Source organism: Castanea sativa, chromosome 1 (genome assembly GCF_040712315.1).
Source record: "Castanea sativa cultivar Marrone di Chiusa Pesio chromosome 1, ASM4071231v1".
NCBI lineage: Eukaryota > Viridiplantae > Streptophyta > Magnoliopsida > Fagales > Fagaceae > Castanea > Castanea sativa.
This window is the reverse complement of record NC_134013.1, coordinates 55,664,240-55,680,729: the sequence shown is the minus strand read 5'-3', so window position 1 is coordinate 55,680,729 and position 16,490 is coordinate 55,664,240. Positions and strand designations below refer to the sequence as shown.

The following is a 16,490-nucleotide window of genomic DNA, read 5'->3' as shown; positions in this document are numbered from 1 at the left end:
CTCTATAGTTTTGGAGTTCACAACTTTTTAGGAAATGTAAAAAACCTACCTTTGTTTGGTCTGAATGGGCGTTTATATAGTGTCTTAAAGACAGTTATCAAACTTGTAACCTCCCCTGGATTCGAGGAGGTGTGAGGGTTCAAATATAACTTCCACAACTGCTTAGGAGTTATATATTTCTCACACAATGGTTACTGGAAATTATGCGTGTAATAAGGAATTATAACACACTCGGGAATTTTACTAAGTGTGAAGGCCTCGTCCAAGGATCTTCCTGTTGAGCATACCTCGCTTAGGAACAAAGGTCGTTCCTCCTATGGATGACTTTTGTTCAGGACTAGGTTTGTGGCTCTCCAGGACGAGACGACGTGGCTTTGTTTCCCTGATCATACGAATCTCGTCCAAGCTTCTTCCTCCATGGACAAGATAATCATTTACGAGGTTTTCATAGTCCTTGCTTCACTGGCCTTAACCTGGACGACCTCTATGGACGATGTCAAGGTTGGTACTTTATCATACCCTATTAGTTGCCCCCTCGTCCAAAGGTCGTCCAAAGCTCTTGGTCTTTGGACATGTGTTTCCTTATTCATGATCATGCATTACTCCAGGTGTCACGATCTTAACGGTCAAGTTCCTATGGTCTTGGATTGTGCCACGTGTCATAACTTTATTGGTTAACCGTCGCGTCGGTTTGTGTTTTCGAGGAAGTTGCCATATGGCTCTTCCTGATTGATCACGTCGTCCCAGGTATCATTTTTCAACGCCTATAAATAGTAGATTTCCTCTCATACCCTCCACATTTTTCAAATTTTCTCGTTTGACATTCCTCGTCCATCGCCTCGTCTAGAAGTATTCCAGCGTCCCTAGTTTCCCTTCGTCTAGAGCCAGGTATCTTCTTTACACTTGTCTTTAGGTTTCCCTTAAAATTTTTAAAATGTCTGAGGTTGTTTCTTCGTCTAGTAATAGTACTGATAAAGAGATAAACGAATACCACAACTCAACTAGTTACAGTGGCTCTAGTATTAATAGTAGTAGTAGTGGGGGGAACATCACAGACGAGTATATTTCTAGGGTTCCTGGGGTTCCCTTGGAAGTCTTTCAAGAGGAACTTAGGATGAGAGCAGCGTCTGGGTCTGGGGCTAGTCCCTCCAGCGCTCCCTCGTCCACCCCTCAAGACGAGGTTAAGACCATATACAGCTGTGCTGTAGGGGTTCCTTCTAAGACGGACAATAAGAAGTTAACGTCTCTTAGGAGCTGGTACCAGATCTCAAATGAGTTAAACCCTAGGTTGGCTGTTCGTGATGAGTGGTGTTGTCAACCTCGTTTTGGTATAGCAGTTTATGAGGCTTATCTTCTAGGAGGTCTTAGGTTGCCTCTTAATGCATTTGCTAGGGAGTTACTCACTAGATTAGGTTTAGGGCTGTGTCAGTTTAACCCCAATGCATGCAGACTCATCGTTTCTATGCAAATTTTGTGGAGAGAGGTTTTTGAAGGGGATCGTCCTCTTACTGTGGACGAATTCCTTTTCTGCTACAAACCCTCTGAAATTAGTCAATGCCGTGGCTTTTATCAATTTACAGCCAGAAGAAGAGATTGTAGGATAACAAAGTTGTTGGTCACATCAGATAGGAATTGGAAGACGGAGTTTTTCTTCGTCTCTGGTTTTTAGGCAAGACACCCTGTTAAGGTGGGCAGGGATCCATTTTCCCCATATACAAGAGAGTTAGGGAACCTTCGTCCTGAAAGTATGCTTTTACTATTATACTGTTTCTTTTATCATATATGTCGTTCTATACTTACTAAGCTCCTCGTCCTTTCTGCAGGTGTTAGAAGGCCGTCCTTGAACAAGTTTTATTTGGGACGTGTTCAAAAAGCTCGTCTTCACCCCGAGAGGGACTTCCATTCCTTGGTTACCTTTCAACGCCTTGCTACTTGGGGACTTAGTCCTGAGCCCTCTCTTGAAGCCACAGCTCACGAAATTACAGTCCGTAAACGTAAGTTTTTGCCTTGAGAGATTCCTTTGTTATTTCTTTCATTTCATCATCATCATCATTTTTTTTTAAATGATGCTAACAACTTTCTTTGCAGGAATGGCTACTATGAAAGAGAATAAGGGCAAGGAAGTTGTGGACGAGGCAAGCAAGCAAGACGTTGAAACTTAGCCTCGTCCTGCCGTAGGTGATAAGAGAAGCCTGTCGAAAGGTGTTGATTTTGAGAATCTCCCTAGCCGTCTGAAGGGGAAGAGGGCGAAGCATAAGAGGTCGTCCAGGGCTGGGGTCATCACTCTTGTTGTCCCCATTCCTCCTTCATCTCAGCCGCCGTCCATCCAGATCCTGGACATAGAGTCGTCTGAGACTACCCACACCCCATGGTCCAAAACCACTACTCCTACCTCGTCCTAGCCTCCTCTGAAAGTTGCTTCAAACATCGTCTAGAATGAGGACTTGGCCTGGGAGAGGTTTGAGAAGGCCATGTCTGGCGAGGATGTTGCTGCGTGCTACAACATGTCCTTGAGAGAGTTTGAACACTCAGGTGTCCATGACCTCTTCAAGGTAATTAGTACAAACTTTTCTCCCTTCTTTTTTATTTCGTCCGTGTCTTCCCTGTCATATGCTTTATTTATTTGCTTTACACGAAAATTCGTGATCACTTGTACAGGCTATGTCGAAGTTCATAGCCGCATCCAGACAGGCTACTGAGCTGGACAAGACGAGGATCTTATTGGAGAGAAGGATAAAGGAAGTCAGGGACGATTGTAAGGGCTGGGTTGAAACGGCAGCCAAGGCTAAGGAGGAAACTAAGGGGTTGTTGAACCTCGTCGAAGAGCTGAAAGCTGATATAGTAGAGAAAGACACTCGTCTTGATCACTTTTAGAAGAAGACCGATGAGTTGAGCAATTCTCTTGAGAAGGCCAAAGAAAATGCCGTAGAGGAGTTTAAGGCCTCAAAGCAATTAACTGACCTGCTGGGCGCCAACTATGCGGCTGGGTTTGAAGACTTTCGTATGGAGGCAAAGGAAAAGTTTCCCGAGGTTGACATCAACTCCATTGTGCTTCAATTAGGGGGTGCTGCTAGTTCTTTTCTTTAGACGAGTTCTGAAGATATCAATATTGAAGATGACGCCTCGACCAAGCCAGTCCAGGACGACCCCAACGCTGATGCCCCTGCTGCCTGAAGACGAGATTTTGATTAATTATTCAAAGTGTTTTTGTTTCTTTGTTTTGGTCCATTGTTCTTAGGACCTTTTTTTAAGATGTATTTGAATACAATTCTCTCGTCCAGAGTGTTCTGGACGAGTTTATTAACAATTGCCTTTTAAGGCTTACTTTGTAAGGGTTTTTGGACGATGGTTGTCTACCCTTGTTTTAGACTTTGATGAATGTATACATTTATCCAGTATTTAATTTTATTGTATGGACGAGTTTATGCTATGTTTCCACCATTAGATGTTATTGGCCTTTAAACAGTGTGTATTCGAAGTGTTGAATGGTCGTCCATGCATTTTTCTTATGGACGACCTACCTATGCCTGGACATCTTTGTTAGCCATTTCAAAATTTTCTAAGTATAACTCGTCTCAAAAATGACAATGATGGTCATGCGTCTTTTTCCTCGTCCATGGGCTAGGTAGTTGGCATTCGTCTTTCGCTTAGACGTTTCTAGTGTTTGCCTCGTCCCAGAACACTTGGGCGTCTTGGCCAGATGCTCGTCCATGGACAAGTTTCACTGTATGCCTTTTTCTCGTCTGTTTATCTTCAGACGAGCATGCCTTAGCTTATTTTCCTTTTCTTTATCCTTATTTTGAGGAAAGCTTATGAACATTACATCCCTGCGTCTAGAGATTTTCATTCGTCTTTGGATTTTGCCCCCCTTGTGGGTATCATTATGAAAATTAGATTTATGCATTAAATACATTAGAAATCCAAACCATATTATTGTATGAACATTGTCCACAAATATGGCAGATGCTTAAAAGCTAGTGCCTTATTAAAATACTTTAAGAAAATACTTAAGAAAATACATAACCTCGTCTTTCATAAACTGGTCTGTAGACGATGCAAAAGTTTAAGGACTAGTGTACCTTTTATTCTGAATACACACCATAGTAGTAATAGTAGTAATAAAAACACAACAGTAAGTATTAGTAAACACCATAGCTGTGACCTCGTCCATATCTGTACCCTCGTCCTTGGTGAATCTCATCCAAGCTCATTTACTGATAGTACTTCCTCAGATGTTTCACGTTCCATAGATGCTCTAACTTTCGTCCGTCCAGAGCTTTCAAGTAGTACGACCCCTATCTTTTGCAGTTGATTACCCTATATGGTCCTTCCCAATTAGGTCCCAATTTTCCATGAGCTGGATTCCTAGTTGTCAATGAGACTCTTTTAAGAATGAGATCCCCAACACTGAAGCGCCTAGGTTTCACCATGGCATCATGCTGCCTAGCCATCATGCTGCCTAGCCATGAGATTCTTGTATCTTGCTGTCCTTTACTCCGCATCCATCCTTACCTCATCAATGAGATCGAGGTCAAGACGAAGTTGTTCTTCATTTTCTTTCTCCTGATACTTCATCACTCGATGGTTAGCCATGTGAACTTCTGCTGGTATGACGGCTTCACTTCCATAGGCTAGCTTGATGGGGGTTTCTCTTGTCGGGGTTCTCACAGTTGTCCTGTAGGCCCAAAGAACACCCGGTAACTCATCTGGTCATATCCCCTTTACCCCCTCAAGCCAAGTCTTGATGATTTTCAGCAGGAATCGGTTCGCTACTTCTGCTTGTCCATTCGCCTGCAAGTGGGAGGGTGAGGAATAGTGATTCTTGATTCCAAACTGTTCACAAAAGTCCCTGAAGGGTGCGTTGTCAAACTGACATTCGTTATCTGATACTAGTACCCTAGGTACTCCGAACTTACATAGAATATTCTGCGAAACAAAATTTTTGACATTTTGCTGAGTGATTTTTGCAAGAGGTTCGGTCTCCACCCACTTGGTAAAGTAATCAATTCCTACTACCAAAAACTCCATTTGTTTGGTTCCCGCGGGGAAATGACCTAGGATATCCAGTCCCCACTGTAAAAAGGGCCACAGGGCCATCATTGGGGTCTGGTACTCCGACGGCTGTCTAGGGACGTTGCTATAGCGCTGACACTGGTCACACACCTTAACATAGGCCTTAGCATCTGCCTGAATTGTAGGCCAGTAGTAGCCTGCACGGACGACCTTATGAACAAGAGATCTTGCTCCTAAGTGATTCTCACATACTCCTTCATAAACTTCCCTCAAAACATAGTTTGACTCGTTTGAATCCAAGCACCTTAGGTAAGGTTGAGAAAAGCCTCACTTGTAAAGGAATTCATTTATGAGAACGTACTTGGCTGCTCTGACCCTTAGCTTCCTAACTTCATCCTTGTCTTCTAGAAGCCTGCCATCTTTAAGATAGGTTACTATTGGACTCATCCAATTTTCTCCTTCTCCTATTTGCTGTATATCTGGGAGGTCTATGCTTGGCATGTACTAGATCCTGTCGTATGCGTTCATAACTCCTCCTCCCAAAGCTGCTTTTGCCAAGGCATCCGCTTCCATATTTTCCTCTCTTGGGAGTTGAACAAAACTCACTTCCGTAAATTTTTGGACAAGCCGTCTCACTTTACTAAGATATTTCTTCATCCTATCTTCCTTAGCATCACACATTCCATTCACTTGGTTGATGACGAGCTGAGAATCCCCTTTGACTATTATTGATTCCGCCCCTAGGGACTCAGCCAATTCTAGCCCTTTAAGTAGACCTTCATACTCAGCTTCATTGTTGGTGGTTTGGTACTGCAAACGAGCTGCGTACTCTAATTTGTCACCCTCCGGGGATTTTAGTATGACTCCAATCCCTCCTGCATATAGTGTGGATGACTCGTCTACATTAATAATGCACCTTTCATCTCCTTCGTCTTTGTTTAGCTCGTCCTGGCTGGGAGTGAACTCCGCAATAAAATCCGCCAACGCTTGTGCCTTGATCGCGCTCCTTGGAAGGTATCTGACATCAAACTCGCTAAGTTCCACCGCCAACTGGATTAATCTTCTTGCAGCTTCCAATTTGTTCATTGCCTTCTTTATGGGATGATCCGTCAAAACGTTGATAATATGAGCTTGGAAATAATGCCTCAGCTTCCTGGAAGCCGTAATCAAGGAAAATGCTAGCTTTTCCATCATCAGGTATCGTCCTTTTGCTCCTCTCAACGCACGGCTTGTGTAATAAACTGGTTTCTGGATCCTCCCTTCTTCTCTGACCAACGCCGAGCTTACTGCGTGTGGGGACACCGCCAAATACAAATATAGTTCCTCTCCAGGTACAGATGGACTTAGCAATGGCTTTGTCATGAGGTAAGTCTTCAGGTCTTGGAAGGCCCTCTGACACTAGTCCGTCCACTCAAATGCCCTCCTGAGGACATTAAAGAATGGCAAACACTTGTCAGTAGCTTTTGAAACGAACCTGTTAAGGGCGGCAACTCGTCCGGTAAGAGACTGGACTTCTTTAATGTTCTTCGGTGGTTCCATATTCAGTATTGCCTGGATTTTGTCTGGATTTGCTTCAATTCCTCTGTGCGAAACCATGAACCCTAAGAACTTCCTCGACGAAACTCTGAAAGCACACTTGCTTGGATATAATTTCATGTTATACCGCCGAAGTGTATCGAAGGTCTCTTGAAGGTCGTCTAGATGCTTTTTCTCATCCAGGCTCTTTACCAGCATATCATCCACATAAACCTCCAAATTTTGCCCGATTTGAGGGTGGAACATCTGGTTAACTAGTCTCTGGTAAGTCGCCCCTGCGTTCTTCAGACCGAAGGGCATTACCTTGTAGCAAAATAACCCTTGGCTAGTAATGAATGAGGTCTTTTCTTGATCTGCCTCGTCCATCTTTATCTGGTTGTAGCCTGAGAAGGCGTCCATGAAGCTCAACAACCTGTGACCTGCCATCGAGTCCACCAGCTGGTCGATGCGTGACAATGGATAATAGTCCTTGAGGCAAGCCTTGTTTAAGTCAGTGAAGTTCACGCACATTCGCCACTTGCCGTTGGCCTTCTTTACCATGACAACGTTCGCCAACCAGTCCGGATAATAAACTTCTCAAATGAAATCCACGGTAATCAACTTCTGGACTTCTTCTTTGATGGCATTATCTCGCTCAGGAGTAAAAAACCCCTTCTTCTGACGCACTAGTTTGGAGTAGGGACACACATTCAGATGGTGAGTAATGACATTCGGATCAATTCCCGGCATGTTCTCATGACTCCATGCAAAGACATCAAGGCTTTTCTTCAAAAACTGGACTAGAGTATGCTTTGCCTCTTCTTCCATGTTCGCTCCAATTCTAGTGAACTTCTTGGGTCTGCTCTCATCTAAAGGGACATCTTCTAACACCTCAGTGGGTTCGGCTGCAATCCTTCTCTCATCTATGCTCGTTGTCTATACGTGCTCGTCCATCGCTAGTATGGCTAGGTAGTACTCTCTGGCGGCTAACTGATCTCCTTGTACTTGGCCCACCCCGTGCTCAGTCGGGAATTTGACAGACAAATGATAAGTAGAGGTTACCACCTTCCAACTATTCAAGGTTGGCCTTTCAATAATAGCATTATATGATGATGCACAATCAACAACAAGGAAGTTTACCTCTTTGGTTATCTACTGGGGATACGCTCCAACCACCACTAGTAATGTGATGGTGCCCACAGGCTGCACCTTCATTCCTCCAAATCCCACCAGTGGCAAATTCACTGGTCGGAGTTGATCTCGTCATAACCTCATTTGCTGGAAGGCGGAGTAATACAGAATGTCCGTCAAACTGCCATTGTCTACCAACACCCTCCTAGTCATGTAATCAGCAATGAGTAGGGAGATGACTATCGCGTCATCGTGTGGGTGGTGAACTCGTCCAACGTCCTCGTCTGTGAACGTAATGGCTTGCTCGTCTGCTTCCCTTGTCCTGGGAGGTCGTCTAGAAAGCTGGACGTTTTGCACCACCTTCAGGTATGTTTTCCTCGACTTAGATGACTGTGCCGTCGAGGTTCCTCCAATAATTACTCTTATTTCTCCAAGTGGGGGTCGTGATGACTCCTCCACCTTAGCCTTCAGTTTCTCGTCTCTCTGGTCTCGTCCAAGGAAATTCCTTAACTTTCCTTATTTGATAAAATTCTCTATCTGCTGCTTCAAATCAAAGCACTCATTCAAGTCATGCCCGTGGTCTCTGTGAAAGCGGCAATACTTGTTCCTATTGCGCTTGTTAGGATCTCCTTTCATTTTGTCTGGCCACTTCAAGGACGGATCATCCTTGATTTGCATAAGCACCTGCTCTAGTGGCATATTCAGGGGCGTGTATTGCTGGTTTCTCGCTGAGGAACTCGCCTTCTTACCATCTTTCTCTTTTTTATCTTCTGCCCGAGCCTTCTTCAGACAAGGACCTTGGTCTGGGTAATGCTGGTGACCTGCTTCCGAGCATTCTAATCTCTTTCTCTTCTTGGCTATAATAGCGTCCTCAGCATTCATGAAATTCTAAGCCGAATGGATGAGTTCGGCCATAGTCTGTGGTTTCTGCTCGTAGAGCTTATGAATGAACAAGTCAAAGTTGACCCCATTGTGAAAGGCGGCCAATAACAACTTGTCGTCCATTTCATCTACTGTCAAGGCTTCTCTATTGAATCAGGTAATGAAAGACCGCAAACTTTCGTTTTCCCCTTACTCAATAGTTAGCAAACTAGAAGAGGAACACTTGTGGCGTTGCCCTCCAATGAAATTGTTGACATACAACTTACTCAACTCCTTGAATGAGCCCACGGAGCTTAGGGGTATTTTACTGAACCACACCCGTGCTGGTCCCTTAAGTGTGGTAGGGAAAGCTCTGCACATAATCTCGTCCGGGACCTCTTGAAGATGCATGATCATCTTGAAAGTAGTAATGTGATCACACGGGTCACGATTTCGATTATACGAATCCAAGGAAGGCATTTTGAATTTCGGAGGTAAAGGGTGACTATTAATGGAAGCCATGAAAGGGGAGTCCGTTCGGTGAACTAAATCATCCACGAGATTCGCCCACCTTATGTTCTCCTTCATCTCATACATGACTTTTCTCATTTGGTCAATTTCCCTCTCCAAGTGTGGCACTCTTCTTGAAGCAGTACCCCTTGTCTGATTTTCGGACTCAACATTTTCTCCTCCACCTTCCTGACTTTGGGCTTGTCCTTCCGCGTGCCCATCATGGAGCTGCCTCCTTAGATTGATCTCCCTGTTCAACTCCTGATTTTGACGAGTCAATTCCGCCATAGCGGTAGCCATCGACTGTATATGTTGAACAGAAGGCGGTTGCATGAAAGGCACTGATTGGCGATTGCGGAGGGGATTACTAGAAGCATCCCTACTCTCCTAATGGCTTAGGTTGGTAGCCCTTGATCTTGTTCGAACCATTCAGCCTTTTGTCTAGGAAAGGCTAATCGTTGAAAACAAAACAGATAGTTGACCAAAAAGAACACTCTTTCCCACAAACGGCGCCAACTGATGATGCAAAAAAAATCAGTAGGTTGGATGCTTTGGACTTGAAAGGACTACTTGCTATCTCAGTAGCCTGAAAAAGAAAGGAAAGCGATCAAAGGTGACCGGAGTTGCCGACCAAGAACCCTCCGATGGCAAAGTTAGTTTTCTCTCTATAGTTTTGGAGTTCCAACTTTTTAGGAAATGTAAAAAACCTACCTTTTTTTGTTCGGAATGGGCGTTTATATAGTGTCCTAAAGACAGTTATCAAACTTGTAACCTCTCCTGGATTCTAGGAGGTGTGAGGGTTCAAAGATAACTTCCACAACTGCTTAGGAGTTATATTTTTCTCACATAACGGTTACTGGAAGTTATGGGTGTAATAAGGAGTTATAACACACTCGGGAATTTTACTAAGTGTGAAGGCCTCGTCCAAGGATCTTCCTGTTGAGCATACCTCGCTTAGGAACAAAGGTTATTCCTCCTATGGATGGCTTTTGTTCAAGACGAGGTTTGTGGCTCTCCAGGATGAGACAATGTGGTTTTGTTTCCCTGATCATATGAATCTTGTCCAAGCTTCTTCCTCCATGGACAAGATAATCATTGACGAGGTTTTCATAGTCCTTGCTTCGCTGGCCTTAACCTGGATGACCTCTATGGACGATGTCGGGGTTGGTACTTTATCATACCCTATCAGTAACTATTTACGTTACGTAATAATATTCATTTTTCCAAAACTCATAGCAAACATATATCAAGCCTATGGAGAATTATGAATTTGTGTTACTAATATAAATGCCCATGGAAAGTAATGATTATCTATTTTAGACCGACGACATCTATTTATTTCATAGCATACTACAAGCTCATGGAATTTATATAAGAACATATGTTCACTATCTATCTTATATCATAACATTCATAATATCTATTCCCAAAACTCATGATAATTATTTATCCTACAAGCCCCTTATGATTATCTATAGAAAAACTCATGAGAGTATCACATTATAGTGGTTGTTACCATATTTTATTTGAAACCCATGGATATTGCCTCTATTTAAAACTCATGATAAATATTATTCTCAAGAAATATTGGAGGTTATTATTTAAAAGCCTCGAAGAAAATATCATTTACAAAAATAATCCACAGCAAAAATTATGAGAAACTATACAAGTTGTTATTTAAAACCCATGGAAATTAATGCCCAAAACCTATCATAAATATTTATTAAAGCTCATGGATTCATTTTATTTCTACTAACAACTAAATCCCATGTGGAATAAAAATCCATGGCAATATATGGTAGCTTTGTCCACTTTGTAAGGTTTGCAATGGGAAAACAAAATGATAGACCCAAGTGGTGAGAACCACCAAGTTAGAGGCCCACCAAAATACTCAACCCTTATGGCCAAGCCCAACATGAAATCTCAGCCAAAACAGCCCATGTGTGCAAACTGACCCTGCTGGAGAACTCCATTCAGTTCTGCCTTCTGCTGGAGGTCACCTCAAGAAGCATCTAAGCTCCTAAACCAAATCAGGAACTAACCACCTGTCCCACTACCAACTCTGACGTGAACAATACTAGAGGCTAACACCTAAAGGCTAATGGGCAATAAATACCCTTCTTCCCCAAGTTTTGGTCACAACTCAAGGAAGGCATAACCAAGACCGCCAAACTCATGAAATCCTCAACCAAATAGTTTATTTTATTACTAAAAATGTATATAATTGGTTCATGAATCAAGCCCCTAATCATAAAGGGGAAAATTTGGGAACATGTGATTTGGAAGGCATAAAGGGATCTCTAGCATAACCCTCTGAAGTGGACTTAAACTTTGACACCTGGCTTGGAGTGTTGAATCCTACTTCCTAGGGTCCAAATCTCAGTTGCAGCACTAGGATGCCTCCTTAATACCTGCCTTAATCCCATTAGCTGAACACAATCTCAGAATTCTAAGCACTTAATGCAAGACTATGCTGATTTTTACCCATGTGTGACATTGCCCAAAGAAGCAAAACAATCCCAAAAGCAAATATCCCATTTTAGGCCAAATCTTAGGATAATTACATCAGCTATTCTGTCCTTAAATCAATCCTACGTTTTGGACTTTTGCTAATTAATACTTCCTTAAACTCCCCTATAAAAGCCTAAGCATACCAACCCACAACACACCAAAAACCCTCTGCAAATCTCTGTTATTCTTGTTATTTAGTCAAATTTTAGCTTGTAGTTAGCCCCACTAATCCACAAATAAGCCACTTCTATCCACACTCACTTAGCCTCAAACATTCCCTTTCTTTTTTTGCATATTCGCAGCCCATAAATGCTTCCTAATTAGTCATAAATAACTCTTTACCCATTAAAGACTTAGTTTCAGCATTAACTCTGTCATACCATCACAAGCTTACATACCCACTCACTCAAAACAACCTATACTACCATATTCATCCCCCACATATATATTCCCCAAGAATCATAATTCAACATTTGCTGCACTGAGCTAGAATCTCTCTCTTTCTCTCCCTTCATTCCATCCTATTTTCCCTCTTTTACTTGTAATTATGAAGCCTTTAATCCTTGTTTATTGTTGTTATGATGAAAGTCATAATGTTTTGGATACCATGGAAATTTTCTCTTATGTTGACTTAATAACAATAAAGAAAACATATGATTTTTACCATGTAAACACGTTTATTAACCTATCAAACGTCTACTGCTGAAGGTCTGTTATATTCATTGTTGGAGCGTTTTTCCTCTTGTGTACTTGTTATGATGGACCCACTTTTATATTAACCAACTATGGAGGAAAATTTCACCAAAAAAAAAAAAAAAAAACTATGGAGGAAATGCATAATTTTTACTAAGCAAATACTTTCATTGATTTTCCAAACATCTACCGTAGGACGTCTCTCTTGCTTACCGTTGGACTATTATTTAAGCACTCATTGTGGTGGGCCATCATTTGTGCTAGCTTATCTTTGAGGGAGGTATTTTGGGGACTTACTATAATATTTGTTGGATGCAACTCGGACTTTGAACAAAATGGGTCTTTTACACTTCACCGATAGCCTTTGGGCCATATTCCAAGCATAAAGTCGAGTCTCGGTCTTGACTCCCCTAACATCATGTGGGTGATGAGTAAAAAAAGCCCCCAACACGAGTCAAAACATGTCACTCTAAATTGGTTAGAAAATGGGTTGGGTCCATCTAGCTGCAGGTCGGGTTGATTTGACTTATATTTTTCACATGAATTTTTTTTTCTTTTTAGAAAATAACATGTGTTTGTCATTTGGAAAGTCACGCAGCAAATTAATTGATGTAAAATGCATTACTTTGAATTCCCCACTTGTATAAAAAATTAGCTTAGCTAAACAATTAACACTTGTTCAATAATTTAAAAATTATACAAATCCCAACATTCTCTAACCAAAACAAAATAGCACAAAGGATAAGTAAAACAAATACACAAGTTTCATTTCTACACAATATCAACGTCTCAAAACATAAAACAAAACTACAAATGCCTTATTGGATAACTAATTTGACAACGAATAAAAACATATAAGAAATTTATAATCTTGAAAACTAATTTTATAATCTATTATCAATTGTTGGCACTCTCTTTCAATTTGAGAATTTAAATTAAAGTTTGATTGTTTACTTATTTATACATAGTCTTTTTTGAATATCATGTCACTGTTAAGCAACACACATTCTAGAAAATATCATAATTTATTTTCAAAAGCCGTTTATTTTGGATATGAATTGTTAAAAAATAGACCTAAATGTTCATAATTTATACTAATTTCATTGATACTTTAACTTCACTATTTTCACACTTATGAATGTTTCTCATACATGTCTATAATTTTAAATATAAATTTTTAACTCTATTATAACCAAATTATCTTGGCATGTACTTTGTTATTTAATATCTAAAAATCTTTATTCATTACAGAATGCCTCAACCATTCATCTTTCGCTTCATTTGCATGCAGTTATGTAAAAGTCTCAATTGTTTCCTTAAAGCTCAAAACAAACGATTTAATCAAATTGTCTTAATTTTTTTTTTACCAAAAAATAAAAGTTTTAAAAAATGATTTGGGTTGGGTTGACCCACAAAAAATCAAGTCAGGTTGCGAGTTAACCTGTTTTTGCTTTGGGTAAAAAAAAAAAAAAATGGGGCTCGAGTCGGGTATTTTTCGAGTTGCGTCAGGGATTTCTAACCCTTTTTGCCATGTCTAATTAAAAGGCCTTGCTCAATCGTCTTTCTACATATTTAGTATTTCGGCTTCATGATAAAAAATGATTATTAAAGAGCATAATATATTTTTTTAATTTTATAGTTTATAAATAAACTTATGGTTAGAACACTCATTTTTAAATTGGTGCACTATTAATATCACTTTGATGTTTCTCAGAAAAAAAAAAAAATAATATCACTTTTATCATGTGGCAATCACAGTAAAATTTGGTCAATGACTAAAAATATTGTGAAAAAACTTGTCACTAGACTTAGGTTATGGTTATTGTAGGTGATGAGATTATTTGAAAGTTTAATAGTCCATTGAAAGTTTGAAACTTGAGAGGATTTCATCTATTTTACAATTACAAATCTTATCTATGATGACCCTATAATTCTTGTCAAAGAGTAATGTTAGAGATACTACACCTTTTACTCCATGGAGCTTATAAATGGATTTGTCATTAATCATAAAAATACAATTCAAACATTAATTTATTATGCGGTTTAAGTCCACTAATCACATATAATGATACCAAAGATGGTCAGTCGAATTCCTCATTTAACATGATAGAAGACCAAATGTATCCTATAACAAGGCTGAGTACTAGAGAGTAGTGACATTGGAGTAGTGCCGGCTAAGTACCCTCCGATAGTATAAAGTTAGACACTTGGGAATGAGTATAAAATATAGTATATGTTATTGAAAATAGATTGAGTGCCTCATTCTATCTTTGGAGGCTGATTTATATGGTTTTTCTCCTAGTTAGCAATTAGAGACCTATTCTCAAAAAAGCAATTAGAGACTTAATTGTGGCGTCGTAATGGTAGTTGTAATGCTATAGGTAATTAATGGTTATTCATGACTATACCAATAGTTATTTTTTCATTCTCTTCCGTCGGTTATAAAAGAGTTATTGATGCTCTTAAATGTTGTGATCATCGTCTACCATTATGAATGACTATTTTTACTTAATTAAACAACATACATTATTGTATCAATTTATAAGTTTTATACGGTAGAACTTGTATTCTTTTAAGCTTTAGCATTTTCCATTGCCAATATCAAAACGATTTGTGGACGTTACTTGGAATTTGGATATGCACGGGGTTGCCACGTGAATCATAATGTTTGAAATTTTCTACTGAAGAAAATACTAACTTTACCGGAATACGATTGATTGAGAATATTTATATGATGCGCTCGCTCATCATACGAATAACTTTATATTGTTGCTATAGGTCCGTTGAGCAGCTTGAGCTGTCAGAAAACATCATGGAAACAGGCCACGCGATAACCTAGAAAAAAAGAGACAGCTCTAATTGTTCCGAGCTGCCAATGGATCTAATTCAGGAAGCTATTTATCAAGTTTGAGCTTGGATTGGTAGAATCTACAACTAATAAAGCAAATAGCATGTATTTAGATCCGATCCCCAGTAAGTTTTTTTTTTTTTTTTTTGAGGTGCCAGTAAGTTCTTTGCTTATTTTAGTATGTTCGGAAATGTAAATTTGGCAGGGAAGAAGAAATAGAAAAGAAATAGAAAAGGAAAGAAAAAAAAAATAGACCTTGCAAAATACTACGAAGTCTCTGTAGTAGTTCCGTTAGAAATGAAATTAGGAATGCAGACTGAGCAAAAGATTAGGGCATGTTTGGTACATGTGTTTAAACACATGTTTTTAATTTTTAAACAACATTATACGTATTTTTACATACTTTTTCACTCACACGTATTTTCAAAAAAATTGAAAACTGTTGTTTAAACACACGTACCAAACAGACCCATATAACCCTAATAACATCTAAATTAGGAATGCAGACTAAGCAAAAAATTATATAACCCAGTTACAAATGAAATTGAAATGCAGACTAAGCAAAAGATTATATAACCCTAATAACATCAAAATTAGGAATGCAAACTAATCAAAAGATTATATAACCCTAATAACATCAAATAGTTCGTCAAATTGCAACCCTCATCAGGCTACAACATTTACATATAACGTCATCACTTTCACCATTACATGCACTCTCGTCTGGCTACAACATTTACATATAACGTCGATAACATCATCACTTTCACCATTACATGCACTCTCGTCCGGCTACAACATTTACATATAACATCGTCACTTTCACTGTTACATGCAGTATACCTGCTTCACCAATTTTTTTTTATTCCCTTGCTGGGTAAAGCTAATGAGAATTTTCACAGTTACATGCAGTATACCTGCTTCACCATTTTTTTTTTTTTTTTTATTCCCTTGCTAGGTAAAGCTAATGAGAATTTTCCTGTGGGACGCCTTTCCACTAGGGAGAGAAGTGTTGCAGAATGATCTAGGTTATTACAGATGTACTTGGTAAACTAATGGCCTGTTTGAATTGAGGGAAGAGAAAGGGAGTAGAGAAAAGTAGAGTAGAGTAAAGTTGACTAAAAATAAACTAATTTTAGTTCAATTCTCCTCTACTCTACTCCCCTTCCCTCCCCCTTAATCCAAACGGACCATAAAGAATAAGAAGAAGAATGTATATGTCACGTGAATGAGAAATATAGGATTGCACCCACAGATATTTTCACCATCGTTGAGTTGCTAAGTTAGTCAACCATCCAAAGGTCAATCATCCAAAAGTCTATCATCATTGATCACACAACAGTCGCAGAATGTTGACAGTGATGACTGCTCTAATAACAGGATGAACCATTCAAGAGAACACAAAAGC

General features: G+C 39.8%; 1 protein-coding gene across 1 annotated transcript; it reads right to left on the bottom strand.

Moving 5' to 3' along the window:
* Positions 1–3,083: 3,083 nt before the first annotated feature.
* Positions 3,084–6,204, bottom strand: LOC142630197 (uncharacterized). The gene is made up of 2 exons (XM_075804161.1): positions 5,704–6,204; positions 3,084–3,170 (listed from the first exon to the last, which is right to left on the bottom strand). Exons 1-2 carry the CDS (start codon positions 6,202–6,204, stop codon positions 3,084–3,086), a joined length of 588 nt encoding a protein of 195 aa, XP_075660276.1.
* Between the last annotated feature and the right edge of the window lie 10,286 nt (positions 6,205–16,490).

What these genes read in the sequence shown, in the direction of transcription:
- LOC142630197 (XM_075804161.1), bottom strand. Translation starts at nt 6,204, where the DNA reads ATGGAAAAGCTAGCATTTTCCTTGATTACGGCTTCCAGGAAGCTGAGG. An exon ending in CTCAGCTCGTCATCAACCAA is followed by an intron (nt 3,171 to 5,703) that starts GTGAATGGAATG and finishes TCTCGTCTTCAG; the next exon opens with GCAGCAGGGGCATCAGCGTT.